Raw genomic sequence first — 18,444 nt, 5'->3', positions numbered from 1 at the left:
ACGGTATTGAATTACCAATGTATGATTTCGCACGATACGAAATTATACTGTGGGACCTTACTTCTTCCACGGGGTGATTAAATGGAAATACGTATGCACATATTCTTACTAACATCGAGCCTATTCTTCTGGAGGTAGTTCCGTGCACAACCGACAGTGTATGTGGATCGAACACGACCACTGCCCAGACTCTTCGCCTGCTCCAAAGCGACCAATGAATGGAAAGTTTCCTGGCCGTTGTATGGGACGGAATGCTGCAGTACAAAGGCCAGCCAGGTACCCTGATATGACACAAATGGATTTCTTTCTACGGGGAGCACTGAAAGATAGAGTCTGTCATGAACGCACTTATGTCAGATGATACGCGCCAGACCACACGACAACGTATCATTCAATGTAGCTTGTCCAGTACATCTCTCTCGCTCAAACAGCGATTCCAAATGTGTCTAGCAGTCGATGGTGTGCTATTTGATCATATTGTTCATTAAAATGTGAAACCACACTTCACTAAGGAAAGTATTTAGTTTGTGGATGACAAGGCATCAGTTGTTTTGAATAAATGTTTAGCTTATTTAAAATCTATTCCGTCTACGTACAATTTCGAGTAGTTTCTGATTTCTAGCTGACAGCAGGTCTTTTGCGCTGTAGAACCACCCGGGTGCTTCCAGGCAGAGAGAGGCTGAGCTGACAGAAGGTCATGGGATAGCGATATCTACACATACAGATGGCAGCAGTATCGCGTATGCAAGGTATAAAAGGGCGGCGCGTTGGCGCCGCTGTCACCTCCACTGAGGTGGCTCCTGGGAAAGGCTTTCCGACGTCTTGATGGCCGCACGACGGGTTCTAACAGACGTCGATTGCGGAATTATAGAGCTTGTCTATGACCTGATATTTTTAAAATGTGCAGTATCCGATGTATCGACATAAAATAAAATGCCGTTATCTGCTCCCCATGTATCGAGAAATGGGATTCATATATCAGCCCAAAATCATCAACGTGCCTGCCTATAAAAATATGGGCTGCACGTTGTAAGTACACTCCCGGTTTTAGAGCTGTTCGTTGGAGTATTGATTTATTATTGGATACTCTGTACATCAACAAGCTATCCCCCTCAGAGCAAGAACTGAAAGGAAAACGACGGATGTTCACGCCTCCCGACAACCACCGTGCAAGCTGCGGTAACTGCATGTAGGTGCACACTGAAAGGTGTCTCGTGGGCCCATCGTTCGGTATCGTCACGTATCGGATTTGTCCGCAACACTTCACGTCGACTTCCCTGCTTTTTCGTTTCAGCAAATGCCAGCGACCCTGCAGCTGTAGCGCCAGAACTGGGTCGTGAATCTGAAAGTTTGCCGTTTCTGTTGGTAGCTCTGGGCGCCGATTACGCCAGCAGTTCCCTCAGTCCACTGCAGCGACCAGTTTTGTCGTTTAGATTTTTGTTCATTTTCAACGTCTAGTTCCGATAAAAATTGTGTAACGCAACAGTTGTCCTGTTTCTTCACATTTGAAATCGTCTTATTCCATTCAAACCGCCCCTCCCCCCGGGGCAATGGGTGTCACATATACCTGCCTCACATAATCAAAATTACACACTGGACCTGATGAAAGTTCAAAAAGCGACAACACTCCTTTACACAGTGAAAGTAAAATTATGCCTCAGTACAAATTCAAAAAAGCAACTTCAATATTTTCCGAAAACTGTGAAAAAAATCTAAATTAGAGAGACTGTCTTTAGTTGCCGTGGCGAGAAGACGTATTTCTAGTGATGCAGAATGTTGTCTGAATAATACACCACTGGCCATTAAAATTGCTAAACCACGAAGATGAAGTGCTACAGACGCGACATTTAACCGACAGGAAGAAGATGCTGTGACATGCAAATGATTAGCTTTTCAGAGCATTCACACAAGGTTGGCGCCGGTGGAGACGCCTACAACGTGCTGACATGAGGAAAGTTTCCAACCGATTCCTCATACACAAACAGCAGTAGACTGGCGTTGGCTGGTGAAACGTTGTTGTGATGCCTCGTGTAAGGAGGAGAAATTCGTACCATCACGTTTTCAACTTTGATAAAGGTCGGATTGCAGCCTATCGCGATTGCGGTTTATCGTATCGCGACATTGCTGCTCGCGTTGGTCGAGATCCACTGACTGTTAGCAGAATATGAAATCGGTGGGTTCGGGAGGGTAATACGGAACGCCGTGCTGGATCCCAACGGCCTCGTATCACTAGCAGTCGAGGTGACAGCCATCTTATCCGCATGGCTGTAAGGGATCGTGCAGCCACGTCTCGATCCCTGCGTCAACAGATGGGGACGCTTGCAAGACAACGACCATCTGCACGAACAGTTCGACGACGTTTCCAGCAGCACGGACTACCAGCTCGGAGACATGGCTGCTGTTACCCTTGACGCTGCATCACAAAATGGCTGTGAGCACTATGGGACTTAACTTCTGAGGTCATCAGTCACCTAGAACTTACAACTAAGTATACCTAACTAACCTAAGGACATCACACACATCCATGCCCGAGGCAGGATTCGAACCTGCGACCGTAGCAGTCGCTCGGCTCCAGACTGTAGCGCCTAGAACCGCACGGCCACCGCGGCCGGCGTGTTTGCATCCCAAACATTTCCCCACTTCTTACCTTTCCAAGTCTTGCATGTCATCTTGGCGTTCTATTTTTTTCTGCTTTGTTTCACATTCTCTACGGAGCATACGGATTTTGATATCAGCATGTGCTGCATTATTAATACTATTATCCTGGACACTAAGTATACAATTCGACACTGTCGATGTTTTCAGTGTGCATGTAGCACATGTAGGTGTGTGTCATCTTATATGTAGCGTTTTTAAAATTTTTTTACTTGTAGGTATGTACTTCCTGTGCTAAATTACGCGTTATTACCCGCATGATTTGTATGCACGAAAATTGAAAAATTTCTGTTTGTTGCCTGCCCCTGATATAATTTCAACACTAATTCTCTGTGTCTTCCATGACTGCCAGTCGAAATGGGTGCGCTTCTGTTGCCTGCCTGAGGTGCAGGAGGGTTTTAAATGCTCAGTGGATTCCAAAGTCGATCAAATCTGCAGCTGATTATCTTGGTCAATCAAAGCAGAAAGTACTTGAATCTCTATACAGGAGGGAATCAACATCTACATCTACGTGTTTACTCTGCAATTCACACTGAAGTGCCTGGCAGAGGGTTCGATGAACCTGTTTCATACCATTTCTCTACCATTCCACTCTCAAATGGCGCGTAGGAAAAAGGAACACCTCAATCTTTCCATTGGAGCTCTGATTTCTCTTATTTTATTATGTTGATCATTTCGCCCTACATAGGTGGATGTCAACAAAATATTTTCCATCGGAAGAGAAAGCTGGCAACTGAAATTTCGTAAACAGATCTCGCCGCAAAGAGGACAGCCTTTGTTACAGCGACTGCCACACCAACTCGCGCATCATATCAGTGACACTCTCACCCATATTGCGCGATAACGCGAAACGAACTGCCCTTCTTTGCACTTTTTAGCTGTCCTCCGCCAATCGTACCTGGTAAGGATCCCACACCGTGCAGCAATATTCCAGCAGAGGACGTACAAGTGTAATGTAGGCTCTCTTTGGTAGGTTTGTCGCACCTTCTAAGTTTCTGCCAACAAAGCGCAGTCTGTTTCGCCTTTCCCACAACATTATCTATGTGGTCATTCCAATTTAAGTTGCTCGTAATTGTAATTCCTAGGTAGTTAGTCGAATTGACAGCCCTTAAATTTGTGCGATTTATCGTATACCCAAAATTTAGCGGATTCCTCTTAGTACCCACGTCGATGACCTCGCACTTTTCTTTGTTTGGTGCCAACTGCCACTTCCCGCATCATAAAGAAATTCTCTCTAGATTATTTTGTAATTGGAATTGATCGTCTGATGATTTTACTAGACGGTAAATTACAGCGTCATCTGCAAACAATCTAAGGGGGCAGCTCAGATTATCACCTAGATCATTTATGTAAATCAGGAACAGCAGAGAGCCTACGACACTACCTTGCGGAACGCCGTACATGACTTCTATTCTACTCGATGATTTGCCGTCTATCAGAATGAACTGTGACATCTCTGCGAGGAAATCAAGAATCCAGTCACACAACGGAGGCGATACTTCATACGTATCAAATTTGATTAATACTGGATGTATACGTGGACAAGGAAAAAAATTCCCGGATTTTTCCCGGATTTCCCGCTTAAAAATACACTTTCTCCCGCGTGAAAACACTTTTTCCGTCTTAAGTGACAGTATATTTTCCCTCGGAAGTGCAAAACTTATCAATCCTTTGAATGGTTATGGTTTTGGACATGGGCTTGGATTTCCCGGCACTTTAGAAAACGAAACTCAGGGAAAAAGACACGTTTGGGAAATATCTTTGATGTCAGCAACATGTACGTTGCGTATTTTGCTATTACGACAGCACACACTGGAATTCCACCAAACACCGCATTTTACTTTACGAATCACTGAAATCGAGATTGCGATGCGCTTTTGTAAGCCAGTCACAGCTCATGTCACGTGATCTCGCCAGGTCTTGACAGCGAGTACTCAGAGCATAGGGCGCGTGATGTAGTCAGCCAATAGCAACATCCCTGCTAAGCAGCGGTAACACACGAGTTAATTGCTTACATTAATATACATAGTGTTGCTACATGAAAAGCAAAGCTTCCACATATAATATTGGTCACAAAGGTTAATAAGCTGCAAGAGAAGCTAATATTTCGATATAATGTTGATTTTTTGCGCGTGTTACACTTTAAGAGACATCACACAAATGTGGCAGTAAAATATTTAATGACATAAATGTCTGATCTCCAGGGTTCGAAATTCTTCTACATGGCTTGTCATCAAAGAGTTGATTTTTAAATGGAGTCAAACACTCTGTGATTTAAGAATTTCATGGTACATCCTCGCGCATAGTCCAACTTACGTTAAAAGATATTTACTTTGAAATTAACGCTTTTCAAACCAACATTCGCAATATTTTTCCACGACCTGCTGGAAACAGGTTCGTTCCAGCAGCTGCCGGAGAGCGCCAGGTAAGAGGCGCCCCGAGCTTGCGCAGCTAACATGACGTAGGAAGCCCGTATGTACGTACGTGTAAAACATTGAAAGATCTTACATTACGTTGTAAAAGCACTAAGACGTCCCAGGGTACTCCAAGAGATCAGAACTTCGTGAACCATACTAAAATGTGCACATTTAAACTGCTACTTAAAGCGCACATTCGTATGTCCAGATTCACATGTAAATTTTCTTGGAGTACCAGTGCTGCATTATCTCATGTTTGGTTCATTATTATGGAATAATGCCATACGTGCTAGAAGATGAAAACTTGCACTTGAAATGCAGCGACCAGTTGAAACTAGCCACTACTGTGGAATTAAAAATTTCGTTTCAAATACATTGGATGCCTCTGCAGAAAAGGTTAATAAAGGCCAAATTTCTTTAGCAAACAGACAAAAATAACTTCATTGTTCTGCAAGGCGATTGGTGCTTGATGTCAGAAACGTGGAAACAAAATAAAATCTGAAACTAATAATGTATATCAGCCTTCAGTAATTATGTGAATGTATTTTAATTCACTTGATACCTCCCGGCCAAAGATATCCGTTTTGCTTTCATGTGACGCGAGAGTAAACGAAGGAGAAACAGGAAAACCACTGAACGTCAACACGGGCCACGTGGTGACTGCCCACTGTAGTTCAGACTTCTCTGCGCATCAGCCTCGCATCTACGATATTTGCGAACCGGTCAACACCAAAAAAATCGAATTTTCAAAAGTACCCTAGGGCATCTTGTAAAACACATCATTCTGAAAAATTTGAAACAAAAACATACGTGTTCGAGAAAATATAAGACATGTTATATGGTCTGAAGTGTGCCGAAGCGCAGTGCCACGGCTCTTCGTACAGCATTCTCCTATCGCACGTCACTGTATTTCACTCTGTGGAATTGAAACGGGTATATTTTGTAAGCGATGACATTAAACTATATTCAGGACTGTGGAAATAGAAATGTCCTGTGGTGCCTCTCCTGCTCCCAGTCAGCCAGTCTGACAGCCTGCCCCTCTTTATTTTTTAAAAAACGAGCCATTAATAGCGGATGGGAATATTTGTAATTGGGAGAACAAGAACTCTTCAGAAAATTTGGACTCTTTATTGCCTAATAGCTAATAACTTCCTGTTTTGTGTGGCAAAAGTAAAATATAGGATGCATAAAACCAATATAGACAAGAGACAAGCAAGAAAGTACACATTTCAATACTTACCTCCTAGCATTTTTTCTCTCTAATCTTGCTACAGCTTTAAATGGCGTGCTTTTGCTTTCTGCACAAGAATCTATTACCTCACCAAAGTTCGCCAAACTTTTTGCTGCATGAAAAATCGAAATTTCGTTATCTAATACTGAAAAAGCTGTTAATACAAATTATACCCAAGATTGGTGTTTTCTGGATCTGATCACGTCTATTTTGTCGCTGGATGCTAAATAAAACAAAACAGGCCTTTCTCATATTGTAGCAAATTTTGTAACACACACACCAAGTTAGCGAGACTGTTTTGACACAAATGGTCATTTTTAAAACACGATAGAATATAATTCACTAAGTACCAATATCAAATGCCTATTAGGCCTACAACAAGCAAAAAGCTTTATGTTAGGAAATAGTTTCACATTTTATTCATGCGCACCAGTTTCTCAAGCATGAGATCGGAAAGTAGTATTACGAAATTCTTATATAAATTTGGAATAGTCTCGTCCTTCCATAATTTGTGTGATGTCCCCGTTTATTCTGCTTCCTCGTTCTAACAATCTTATCATCACCAATTCTGTAGACATTCCTGCTACCGTCAAAATTTGTTCGCCGATTAACTTCAGTAACCCTGCCAGAAACACCGGTTTAGTTACCCCGCGATTGTTCTGCCATTAGGCGTTGTTACAAATTCGTACAAAACGTTTTCTGCGTTACTTCCGAATCAGAACTTAAGCGGCTGCTAGCCGGGGACTGTACAACTGGACCTTACTAGTGTAGCAATCTGGCCATAAAGTTTCTGTCAAAATTTCATTTTCTTGGATACAACGAGAAGATAATACGTAATCTTACCCACTTGTTATTCCTGCAGTCGTTTATTTCCGTTCTGGTAGGCTGAATGTATGGATTTCGCTACGAATTATAAGAAAGCTGAACATTCGAAAACCCAATCAACCACATAATCAGACAGCGACTGGCATTCATCCGTTCGGCTTTACTCCGCTCAGCTCGTACGGCCCCATCCCCTTTTGTCTGCAGAAAGTTTATTTTCTAGATGCGATTAGGATTCTCCTGACAGAGACATCACGTACACTACGCACGCATTCAAAAATCAACTTACGATTCATTCAGAAATGAACTTAAAATGTTTTCAGAAACCAACAAGGATGCGTTTCAAAATCATATAAATGATCGATAGATCAACGTGCGCTGGATGCTAGGCGCTTTGTGAAACAAGTTTTTTTCCTTGAGAATATGAATTTGGCGCCCCCTTTTTCCCGGTACCATCTAGCTGCTTGCTGCGACTGCTTGCACAGCGGAGAGCCACATTCCTGTAGCCAGAAGCGGGAGAATCTGCTTCTCAAACGCGACTCAACTGCGCATGCGCATGAGCTCGCTCGTAACTGCTAACACGAATGTAATGTAAACAGTTGTGACTTCACGGTCATCGGAGGGAATTTGTTGTTACGAAGTATTGCACAGCCTTCCCAAAGCCTTTGACACGTTTTGCTGTTGGCAGACACTTGCATGAGGACTCTGTGTCGTCGTCGTATGTCGCGCATTTCTTTTGCATTTTAAGTTATTTTGGTTTTTTTTCTCTCGTTAAGTTTCATTGTTGCAGTATTATTCTGCAGTTGCGGGATACAGTAATATCATTTGTTAGAGTAACGGTTCTTGCCAGTCAAAATTACAGAAATTTTACTGAAAACTAAAACAATGAAAAATTCCCAGAATTCTAAAAAATTCCCGGTTTTTTCCTGGTTTTCTCCCGGATGAAAAAGTTCCCGGGTTTTTCCCAGATCTCTCGGTTGTCCCGGGTCGTATACACCCTGTAGAAGATGAAAACGTGCCCTTGAAATGCAGCGAACAGTTGAAACTAGCCAATAGTGTGGAATTGAACACTTTGTTTCAAACAAACTGGCTGCCTCAGCGGAAAAGATCAATAAAAGCCGAATTACTTCAGCAAAGCGACAAAAGTAACTTCATTGTTCTGCAAGATAATTAATGCTTGACTGTCAGAGAGGTGGAAATTGTATTAAAATCTGGAACTAATGACATATTTTAATCTTCCATAATTGTGTGTACGTATTTTAATTCACTTGATATCTCCCAGCCACAGAAACCACTCTCTTTCATTTGACATGACAGCAGTGAACAAAGAGGAAACAGCAAAGTCACTAAATGTGAACACAGATCAGCCCCCCCCCGTCCCTCGAGCGCTTGAGATAGGGCGTCAAAAAAAACTTTTCAAAAAATGTTCATTTTGTAGAGCACTTCTTCCTGAAGAGTCCTATGCATAAAACATATAACTTCGAACGAAGAAATTTAAGACGCGTTATTTGGTCGTAAGTGTGCTGAAGTGCAGTGCCACGCCTCTTCACACTGCACATCACTGCACTTCGCACTGTGGGACTCAAATGTGTATTTTGTAACGGATGCCATCGAAGTACATTCAGGACAGCGAAAATTAAAATGTCCTTTGATTTTAAAGGAAATAACGTCACAATTAATACTGGATGGAATTATTTGTAACCGGAAGAAGAAGAACTCTTCAGAAAATTTGGATTCTTTATTGCCTAATTGCTAATAACTTTCTGTTCTGTGTGACATAAAATGAAATATAGGATAGACAAAACCAGATAAGACAAGAGACAAGCAAGACAGTACATATTTCTTCAATCCTTGCGTTCATTTCTCACTAATCTTGCTCCAGCTTTACACGCCGTGCTTTCCTTTCTGCGAAAGAATCTGTTACCTCATCAAAATTCGTCAAATGTTTTGCTACAAGAAAAATCGAAGTGTTGTCTAATACTCAAAAAGCTTTTAATACAAATAGTACCAAAGACTGGTGTGGTTTCTCGATCTCATTACGTCTATAGTCACTGTTTGCAGGACGAAAGAAAATAGGCCTTTCTAATATTGCAGCAACTGTAACACACACCAAACAAGCGAGATTGTTTTGGTAATCATGGTCATTTTTATAATACGGCAGAATATAACTCTGCCAAGTAATAATATGAAATGCCTGTTTGGCCTACTACAAGCGAAAGGCTTTATGTCAGGAAATAGTTTCATGTTTCATTCGTAAGCTCCAGTTTCTTAAGCATGAGATCGAAAAGTAGAAAAGTAGTAGTACGAAATTTTTGTATAAATTTGGAACCGCCCCGTTTCTTCTCCTTCCTCGTTCTAACAAAAGCTTCTCATCCCTAATTCTGTAACTATTCGTATCATTGGAAAAGCTCATTCTCCAGTTAACTCTACTAACTCTGCCAGAATCACCGGTTTAGTAATTATCCAGCGATTATTCTCCGGTTAGGCGTTATTACGTGTTCGTACAACGCGTTTTCCGCGCTACTCCCAGAATGGAACTTAAGCGGCTGCTAACCAGGAAATGTACAACTTGCCCTCTCTAGTGTAGCGACCTGGTCAAAAACTTTCTGTCAAACTTTCATTTTCTTTGATACAGCGACAAGATAATACGTTAATATTTCGTATCTGGATAATACGTTAATATTTCGTATCTGTTATTCCTGTTAGTCATTCATTTCCACTCTGGTAGTCTGAATCTATGGACGTAGCTATTCGCTCATCATCTGCATACCAGTCAGTCACATACACATACTACATTCACCCGTGCGGCTTTATTCCACTCAGCTCGTGTAGCCCCGTCCCCTTTTGTCTGCAGGAAAGTTTATTTCCAGATGCGACGAGGATTCCCCTGGCAGGTACATCACGTACACTATGCACGCATTCAAAAATCAACTTACGATTCATTCAGAAATCAACTTAGAATATGATCAAAGATGTTCAGAAAGCAACAGGGATGAGCTTCAAACTCTTTTGAATAATCGATAGACCAATGTGCTCTAGATGCTAGGTGCTTTGTGAAACAAGGTTATTTTTCCTGAACAATACGAACAATACGTAACTACAGTTGAGTGACTCTGAACTGAACATAATTCTCACGGCAAATACAGAGAACGAGAAACCTTCTGCATATGTGCTCAATCTTCAAAATATCATAGCCAAAAAAGTGAGAAAGGAGTAATGTTTAATGGCAACTGTAACCTCTATCCAAAAACTGAAGGAATCTGTATTTTATTTTATTTACTGTATTGGCTGGTTAATGCCAAAATAAGCAGTACTCTGAGGGTAAGACTTGGGCACGTGTGGCAACACAACTCACCGGAAGCGAGAGACGGCTGCATCATCAGGTGGAGGGGTGTGTCGGGCAGACGTGGGAGGCGCAGCTGCAGCAGGAGTCCGGCTGTGGCCGCTGTGGGGTTGACGGTCCGAGTTGGGGGTGGACCCGCCCCCTGTGGCGGTCGGCGAGCTGCACAGAGAAACACTGTGTGGGTGGGCGTGTTCACACAGGGGCTCACTGCAGGCGGTACAGCTGAGGGACTGTCCACCGGGGCAACAGAACACTCAGTGCCAACAACACCAGCCCCTCACTTAACCTGACTGTGCCACCAATTAACTGGTCTTTTTCTGCACTACTTCTGCTACATTCCCCATTGGCGTAGCGTAAGATGCAAAACAACAAATTGTTCACAATGAAGCACAAACCAAATCCCAAACATCAGGGCCAACAATTTTGCTGCCCTCACAGAACAACTATCAGACAGAATTTAGAAGCAGTTACAGTCAACTGGCTGCTACTTTTGGTTGTGAGGTAATTTGAAAACTGATATATGGATGCTGAATTATATCACTGGAGGAAGAGAGAGAGAGAGAGAGAGAGACAGAGAGACAGAGATCCAGCGATAGAGAAACAAACTGATAAGTTGGGGTATCAACTTACTGTTGAAACAATATGGTCATGGATATGCAGGCGCTGTTTGATGTGAAGCCCAAGGGAATGAAGAAGATGGACAAGAATTACAAGAGCTATGCTATAAAAGTTATCAAGAGTATATTCAAAATCTGCATTTGAGTAAAGCAAATAGAACTGTATATATGCATGTAATGTCTCCACAATTCGATTCATTGAAAAGACAGCAGTGGTGATGTGTTTCTTAAACAACAATTTTCGTGTTGAGCAGTTTGCAGTAGAGGCCACCATTAAAAGAAAAAATATGGGTTACGCAGTGTATGCAATTTTATCTGATGGACAATGTTTACAACTTGTGAAGTAACCTGTAGTCTATTGAATATGGATTTTTTTTTTTAAATTGGAAAGGAAACAAAATAGACTTGTATGGAGCATATGTATCCGAGAGACAGAGGCAACAAATGATAGCTGGATGAAAACGTCACATCAATACTGACGTGGGAGATATGTCGTACACCTGTGGGTGGACAGCGAATATAATCTGCTGTATCCCAGTAGCAGGAAACCTCATAGGATTCCGTGGACGACCTCTGGTAACGCCATGGGGAACTTCAAACACGACAGGGGGGCAGAGATTTCCTGTCTGCTTTGTAAAAGGGAATGCACGGAAAAAATTCAGGGCGATAGCTGAACAGAGACGAGAAGGAAATGTGATTGTAAGGCACAGCCTTGAGTGTGACAATGATACTGTGCTGGCTGGAGTATTCTCTTCTTGTTTGCCCCCAGTGTGCATGAGTAGCTCCAGTGCTCATAGCTCCTGCTTGACTGGATATCTCAGGGAGTCACACCCTGCTCTTTGGGGCCAGTCACCCATGGGTAGCGTCTTTTTTCGTAATCAGGAAAGTCCGCAGTCCTAGGTTTGAACCTCACCATCACTTGAATTTTGAATACGAATCATCAGCATTGGTGTCTGAAGACTTTTCCAGCATCAGGTGTCACCCTCTTTCAGCCAACAGCCTTTCCAAAGAGGGCGGAGGGGCCGACAGAGGTTCACGGCACTCTCTTTCCCTTGAGGTCTGAAACTGCTCCTAAATGAGGAAGAATTGGCAATGATCAACAACGTGAGGATACAAAAGGCAATGTAAACCACTGCTTAAAGATACATAACGTCCGTCAATGAGGCATGTGACTCATTAAGTCTGTGCTGTACAGACTCTCCATTGGCAAGACTAGTCCCCCATTCAAACCTCCAGGCGAGGAGGCACAAGGGGGAGGTGACCATGGGAAAAAAGTTGAGTAATCAACAAAAGGATAACATTCTACGAGTCGTCATGTGGAAAGTAAGGAATTTGTATGTGGTTGAGAAGCTAGAAAATAAGAAAAGGGAAATGCTGAGGACGTATCTAGCTGTAGTGCGTGTCAGTGACGCGTAAAGGAAAGACAAGTAAAGGAAAGGAAAGGAAAGGAAAGGAAAGGAAAGGAAAGGATTTCTGGTCGTATGAGAATAGGGTAGTAGCGACAGCAGCAGATAACAGGAGTAGGATTCAGTATCAATAGAAAGGCAGGGCAGAAAGTGAGATACTGTGAACGGATGAGTATAGATGTTCTCGTGAGAATCGAACGCAAACCAACAACATCCATAGTTCAGGTATACATGATGACGTCGCAAGTTAAAGGTGAAGAGAGAGAAAGTATGAGGATATTGAACAGGTAATTCGGTACATATGTGATAGTCATGGAGGGATTGAAACGCAACCGTAGGCGAAGGAGTAGAAGAAACGGTTACACGAGAATATGTACTTGATGATAGGAATAGGAGAGAAGTAAGGCTAGTTAAGTTCAATAGTAAATTTATCCTAGTAATAGCTGGTATAGTCTATTCAAGAATCTTGAGACAAGGGGGTATACTTGAGAAAGGACCGAAACATGGGAGGTTTAAAGTCAGATTTTGAAATCAGATACTGGACTGTAAAGCATACCCAGGAGTAGATTTAGACTCATAACAATTTAGCAATGATGAAGAGTAGGCTGAATTTTACGAGACTCGTCAGGAGCAATCGATGTACAAAGAAGTGGAATAGAGTAGTACTAAGGAAAGAAGAGATGAGATTTATGTTCTCTGAGGCTACAGATACTGCGATAATTAACAGCTCAATAGTTGGAAAGAAAAACGTAGGTACAAAGAAGCTAACTGCGAAGAAACCATGGGAAACATAAGAAATCCTTCAGTTGATCAATCAAAGACAGAAGTTCAAAAATATTCTGGAAAATCAGTAATTGAGAAGTATGTCACTTAAGGATGAAATGAATAGGAAGTGCAGAGAAGCTAACGTGAAATGGCTGCACGAAAAATGTGAAGAAATCAAAGAAGAAATGATTCTTGGGACGACTGACGCAGCATATAGAAAAGTCAAAGCAATCTTCCACGGAATTAAAAGCAAGCGTGGTAACATTAAGAGCACAATGGGAATTCCAGTGTTAAATACAGAGGCGAGATCGGATAGTTGGAAAGAGTACACTGAAGGCCTCTCTGATTGGAGCAACTTGTCTGATGGCGTGACAGAAGAAGAAGCAGGAGTCGGTACGGAAAATATTGGTGATTAGAATCAGATTTTAAAAGCGCTTTGGAAAATTTAAGATCAAAGAAGGCAAAAGGTATAGACAACATTCAATCAGAAGTTCTAAAATCATTGGGAGAGGTGGCAAAACGTCTATTCTCACTGGTGTGTAGAATGTATGAGTCTGGCAACATACAATCTGACTTTGAGAGAAATATAATCATCACGATTTGGGAGACTGCAAGAGCAGAGAAGCGTGAGAATTATCGCACAATCAGCTTAACAGCTGAAGCATCCACGTTTCTGACAAGGATAATACACAGGAGAATGAAAAGAAAATTGAAGTTCCGTGACGTTCATAGGATTTGTGGTCCTGGAGAAAGCGTTCGGCAATATCAAGTGGTTCAAGATGTTAGAAATTCTGAGAAAAATACGGGTAAGCTATAGGAAAAGACGAGTAATTTGCAATATGTACAAGAGGCAAGAAGGTAAAATAAGAGTGGAAGACCAAGAATGAAGTATTCGGATTAAAAAGGGTGTCAGACAGGGATGTAATCCTTCGCCCCTACTGGTCAATCTATACATCGAAGAAGCGATGATGGAAATAATGGAAAGATTGTAGAGTGGAATTAATAAAATTCAGGGTGAAATGATATAAGATTTGCTGATGACTGATTCCCTCAGCGACAGTGAAGAAGAATTACAGGGTTTGCTGAATGGAATGAACAGTCTAATGAGTACAGAATATGGAATCAGAGTAAATCAAAGAAAGGCGAAATTGATAAGAAGCAGAAGAAGTGAAAACAGCGAGAGACTTAGTATCGTGAACGACGATCAGTAAGTAGATCAAGTTAAGGTGTTACGCAACGTAGGCAGCAAAGAAACCCATGACGAACAAAGCAAGGACGACGTCAAATTCACACTAGCGCTGCCAAAAAGGGAATCGTGCTTACCTGGCTTCTGCAGGTGGCTCACCGAGCATACTGCTGACTTCAATGACTTCTTGCGGGTACTCGAGCACAGCGTCCGCCCAGCCCCGCGTGGCCATCACCTGCAGGTGGTCCTTTATGAAGGCGACGGCAGCCCTCGTGGCGTCCGGGCACGAGTGCCTCACTGCCGTGACGGCCGTCGCCGCTGCGGTCTCGACGGCCAACTGAGAGATCAGCTGCCGCTCGCAGGCAGCCTTCAGGGCCGACAAGCCGTACTTGTCGGCCGCCGAGAGCAGCTGGGCGGCCGTGTCGGGCAGCTGGGGGGCCTGCAGGGTATACGTGTAGGCCACCAGGAGCCTCAGCACCGGGCCCTCCACGTCGTCGATGCTCACCTGGCCGCAGCTGGCCTCCAGCATGTCGTGCGCGAACATCGCTTCGAACACTGGGCTCGCGGCCGCCAACACGGCCCTGTGAGCCGCCACCCTCGTCTCGCCCGCCACCAGCGTCACCAGGGCGCCGTCACCCCCGTCTAGCAGGGCGGCCAGGGCCTCGGTTGTGGTGTTCTGAACCTCCGTAACTGCCGACATGGTGGGTGGTCCTGAAACACAGTGCCACTGAGCAGCCCTCACACTGCACCCTCAACACTTGTACGAGGCGCATGCAGACCTGTATGAAACAGCAGCTGTTAAAGTGTTGTCCACCCTAAATCAATTGCAACGTCACCAGTTTCCTTCAAATGACAAGGGCCCGTACTGCTTCGCGATCACCTAACGTTTGTAACTACCAGCGCGGTGCTATGATAGACTGCTTTCACCTTCTAAAAATGTTATCGTTCTCAGTCAAAAGATGGTTTATTTATGTCTCAGCAAAAAAATTAGCAAAGCAACAAACTTGTTTCAGCCATAAAGTTACACGACTTATATTTAAATCCAAGTTGGTGGCACCTCTAACTAGGAAAAATTTTCTTCCTCCTTATCCCAAGTTCCTCAGATCCGTGACACCTGATCAGAAGCAATGTACATCTAATGCAGAAATCAGTTTCCTCGGTGAATGTCTCGGGCTAGGCACGATTAAACTTGACCGGCCACCTTGACCGAGTGGTTCTAGGCGCTTCAATCCGGAACCGCGCGCGTGCTACGGTCGCAGGTTCGAATCCTGCCTCCGGCATGGGTGTGTGTGATGTCCTTAGGTTAGTTAGGTTTAAGTGGTTCTAGGTTCTATTGGACTGATGACCTCCGATGTTAAGTCCCATAGTGCTCAGAGCCATTTGAACCATTTTTGATTAAACGTGAAACCCAGATGCCTCTCCTATTCCACGGAACTTTAATGTTTTATTGACTGCTGTACAGATTTCCATGTAAATTCGTCTCACAAACATTTCACACAATAGAATGCCCCGTTAGTAGCTGCTGCTGTAATCAGGTACTATTCCCTTAAAAGGGGCAAACTAGGAATGCTGACGAGACGGACAGGTTTATGTTTCACGGTTTATGTTTCCATCTAGGATCATACACTGAAGCGCCAAAGAACCTGGTATAGACTTGCGTATTGAAATACAGAGATACGCAGTCAGAAAACGGCGCTGCGGTCGGCAACTTGTATGTAACACAAGTGTGTGGCGCAGTTGTTGGATCGGTTACTGATGCTACAACGGCAGGTTACGAACATTTAAGTGTGTTTGAGCGTGGTGTTATAGTCGGCGCACGAGCAATGGAATACAGCATCTCCGGGGTGGCCGTGAAGTAGGGATATTGCCGTACGTCCATTTCACGAGTGTACGTCGGATATTAGGAATCCAGTAAAACATCAGATCTCCGACATCGTTGCACCGGAAAAAGATCCTGCAGGAACGGGACGAACGATGACCGAAGAGAATCGTTGAATGTGACAGAAGTGCAAGCCTTCGGCAAATTGCAGCAGATATCATTGTTGGGGCATTGACAAGTATCAGCGTGTGAAACGTTCAGTGAAATATCATCCATACGGGCTTTCGGAAAACTTTTGTGACTGCACGACACAGAGCCTCAGGCCTCGCTTGAGCCCGTCAGCACCGACAGTGGACTGTTGATGACTGGAAACATGTTGTCTGGTCGGACGAGCGTCGTTTGAATTTGTATCGCGCAGTTGCTCGAGTATGTGTACGAAGACAACCTCGTCAATCGGTATACCATGTGTGTCAGCAGGGGACTGTTCAAGCTGGCGGAAGGTCTGTAATGTTGCGGGGTGAGTGCAGCTGGAGTGATATGGGACCCCTTATACGTCTAGATGCGACTCTCGAGGCATGACACGTACGTAACCATCCTCTCTGATCTCCTGCATCCATTCGTGTCCATTCCGCATTCCGACTGACTTTGGCAATTCCAATAAGGCGGTGCGAATCCCACACGTCCAGAATTGCTACAGAGTGGGTCCAGGAACGCTATTCTGAGTTTAGACACTTCCACTGGTCTCCAAACTCCCCAGACATTAACATTATAGAGCTTATCCGGGATGCCTTGCAACGTGCTGTTCGGAAGAGATCTCCACTTCCTCGTACTCTTACAGATTTAACGACAGCCCTGCAGGATTCTTGGTGCCAGTTCTCTCCAGCACTACCTCAGACATTAGTCGAGTCCATGCCTCACCGTGTTGCTTCGCTCCTGCGTGCTTGTGGAGGCGGCACACAATATTAGGCGGGTGTACCAGTTTCTCTGGGTCTTCAGTGTAACAAGACCAACATATATTACTCCTACTTTTGAAGCGCTGGTAGGTTAGCAAAGGCAAAGCTGAGACACTGAATTATCGAATATCTGTTAGCTTTTTTCACAGTTGTGTCGCGTGAGCTGTCCTGCGATGCACTTTGAGCAATCTGCACGGAACACAGTAAATAACACGAGAGCAATTATTTGATCTCTGAGTAACAGTGAGAGCAACGTCCTCTGAGCTTATCCTGCTCGCGGCAGACACTGCAAATGGGTCTGCTACTTAAGTGAAGGACATCTTTCGATTGAAAGGTATACGATTTATGCTTTATTTCAAGCATCTGTCCATGTTGATAACTCTATGCTTGCAACAATTTGTGACTGTGACGTCTTCCAGCGGCAGCAAAACCGTTTTTTGCAATTTTTAAAGGAGAAAGACATTGTCGAAGAGAAAAGTCGTGTAACACAGCCTCTACTCACCTCGGACTCGGGGAGAAGTGACGTCACGGAGTGGGCTCAGCAGGCAGAACGCTGGTGCAGCAGTGTGGGGCGGACAGCCAGCCCGCCGCTTATATGGCCGGCGGCGGGTGACGTCACTGCCTGTCTGCTGCTGCACGCGTCACCGACGGCTGGTGATGGCCCGTATCAGGCGATCCCTAATCTAAAGTGCGCCAAGTCGTCGGGTCTACTGTTGCCAAGTGACGCCCCTGACCCTGGGAAATCGAAAATTTGGACACGGGTTCTTTGTCCGATTGAAACTTGGGAATTCCTAAGAGATAACTTTCCACACAGTCTGTATGTGAACAGACTCAAACAGTTTATTTTCGCATTGTCTGCAGGACGGCTGCGGTTGTACTTCTGATGGTTGCAAGTCAGTTCTCTTTGACTCGAATGAATAGTCGGAAGTGAAATCCACACAGCAGGCATATTCTCCACAAATAATACACGTAGTGTTTTTGGATCTTCACACTGGTGCAGGGCTCAATTTCAGCCGGAACGCGTTCCGACACCTCCGAGAGACCTTTTTTTTTCCTTTTACAGTTCAGCACCGGAGATTTGAAATAGTACGCGTGTATTAAATCACAACGTAACGATAAGTTACAAGTTACAAGTGAACGTGTCAATAGGACACCAACGTGATGTGACGGGCAGGAGGTACTGCGTGTGTGTGTGTGTGTGTGTGTGTGTGTGTGTGTGTGTGTGTGTGC

General features: G+C 43.9%; 1 protein-coding gene across 1 annotated transcript in view; it reads right to left on the bottom strand.

Moving 5' to 3' along the window:
* LOC124741114 (ankyrin-1-like) overlaps window positions 1-17,764 on the bottom strand; it is a 51,950-nt gene extending 34,186 nt beyond the window's left edge. The window contains exons 1-3 of the mRNA XM_047248649.1: window positions 17,717-17,764; window positions 14,580-15,153; window positions 10,481-10,627 (exon numbers count right to left, since the gene is read on the bottom strand). Coding sequence (XP_047104605.1) covers window positions 10,481-10,627; window positions 14,580-15,142 — 710 coding nt within the window. The 5' untranslated portion in view covers window positions 15,143-15,153; window positions 17,717-17,764. The remainder of the gene's footprint in view (window positions 1-10,480; window positions 10,628-14,579; window positions 15,154-17,716) is intronic.
* Window positions 17,765-18,444: the final 680 nt, after the last annotated feature.

Source organism: Schistocerca piceifrons, unplaced genomic scaffold (genome assembly GCF_021461385.2).
Source record: "Schistocerca piceifrons isolate TAMUIC-IGC-003096 unplaced genomic scaffold, iqSchPice1.1 HiC_scaffold_1870, whole genome shotgun sequence".
Classification (NCBI taxonomy): Eukaryota; Metazoa; Arthropoda; class Insecta; order Orthoptera; family Acrididae; genus Schistocerca; species Schistocerca piceifrons.
Note: the sequence above shows the minus strand (reverse complement) of the source record. Positions and strands in the feature narration are given on the sequence as shown.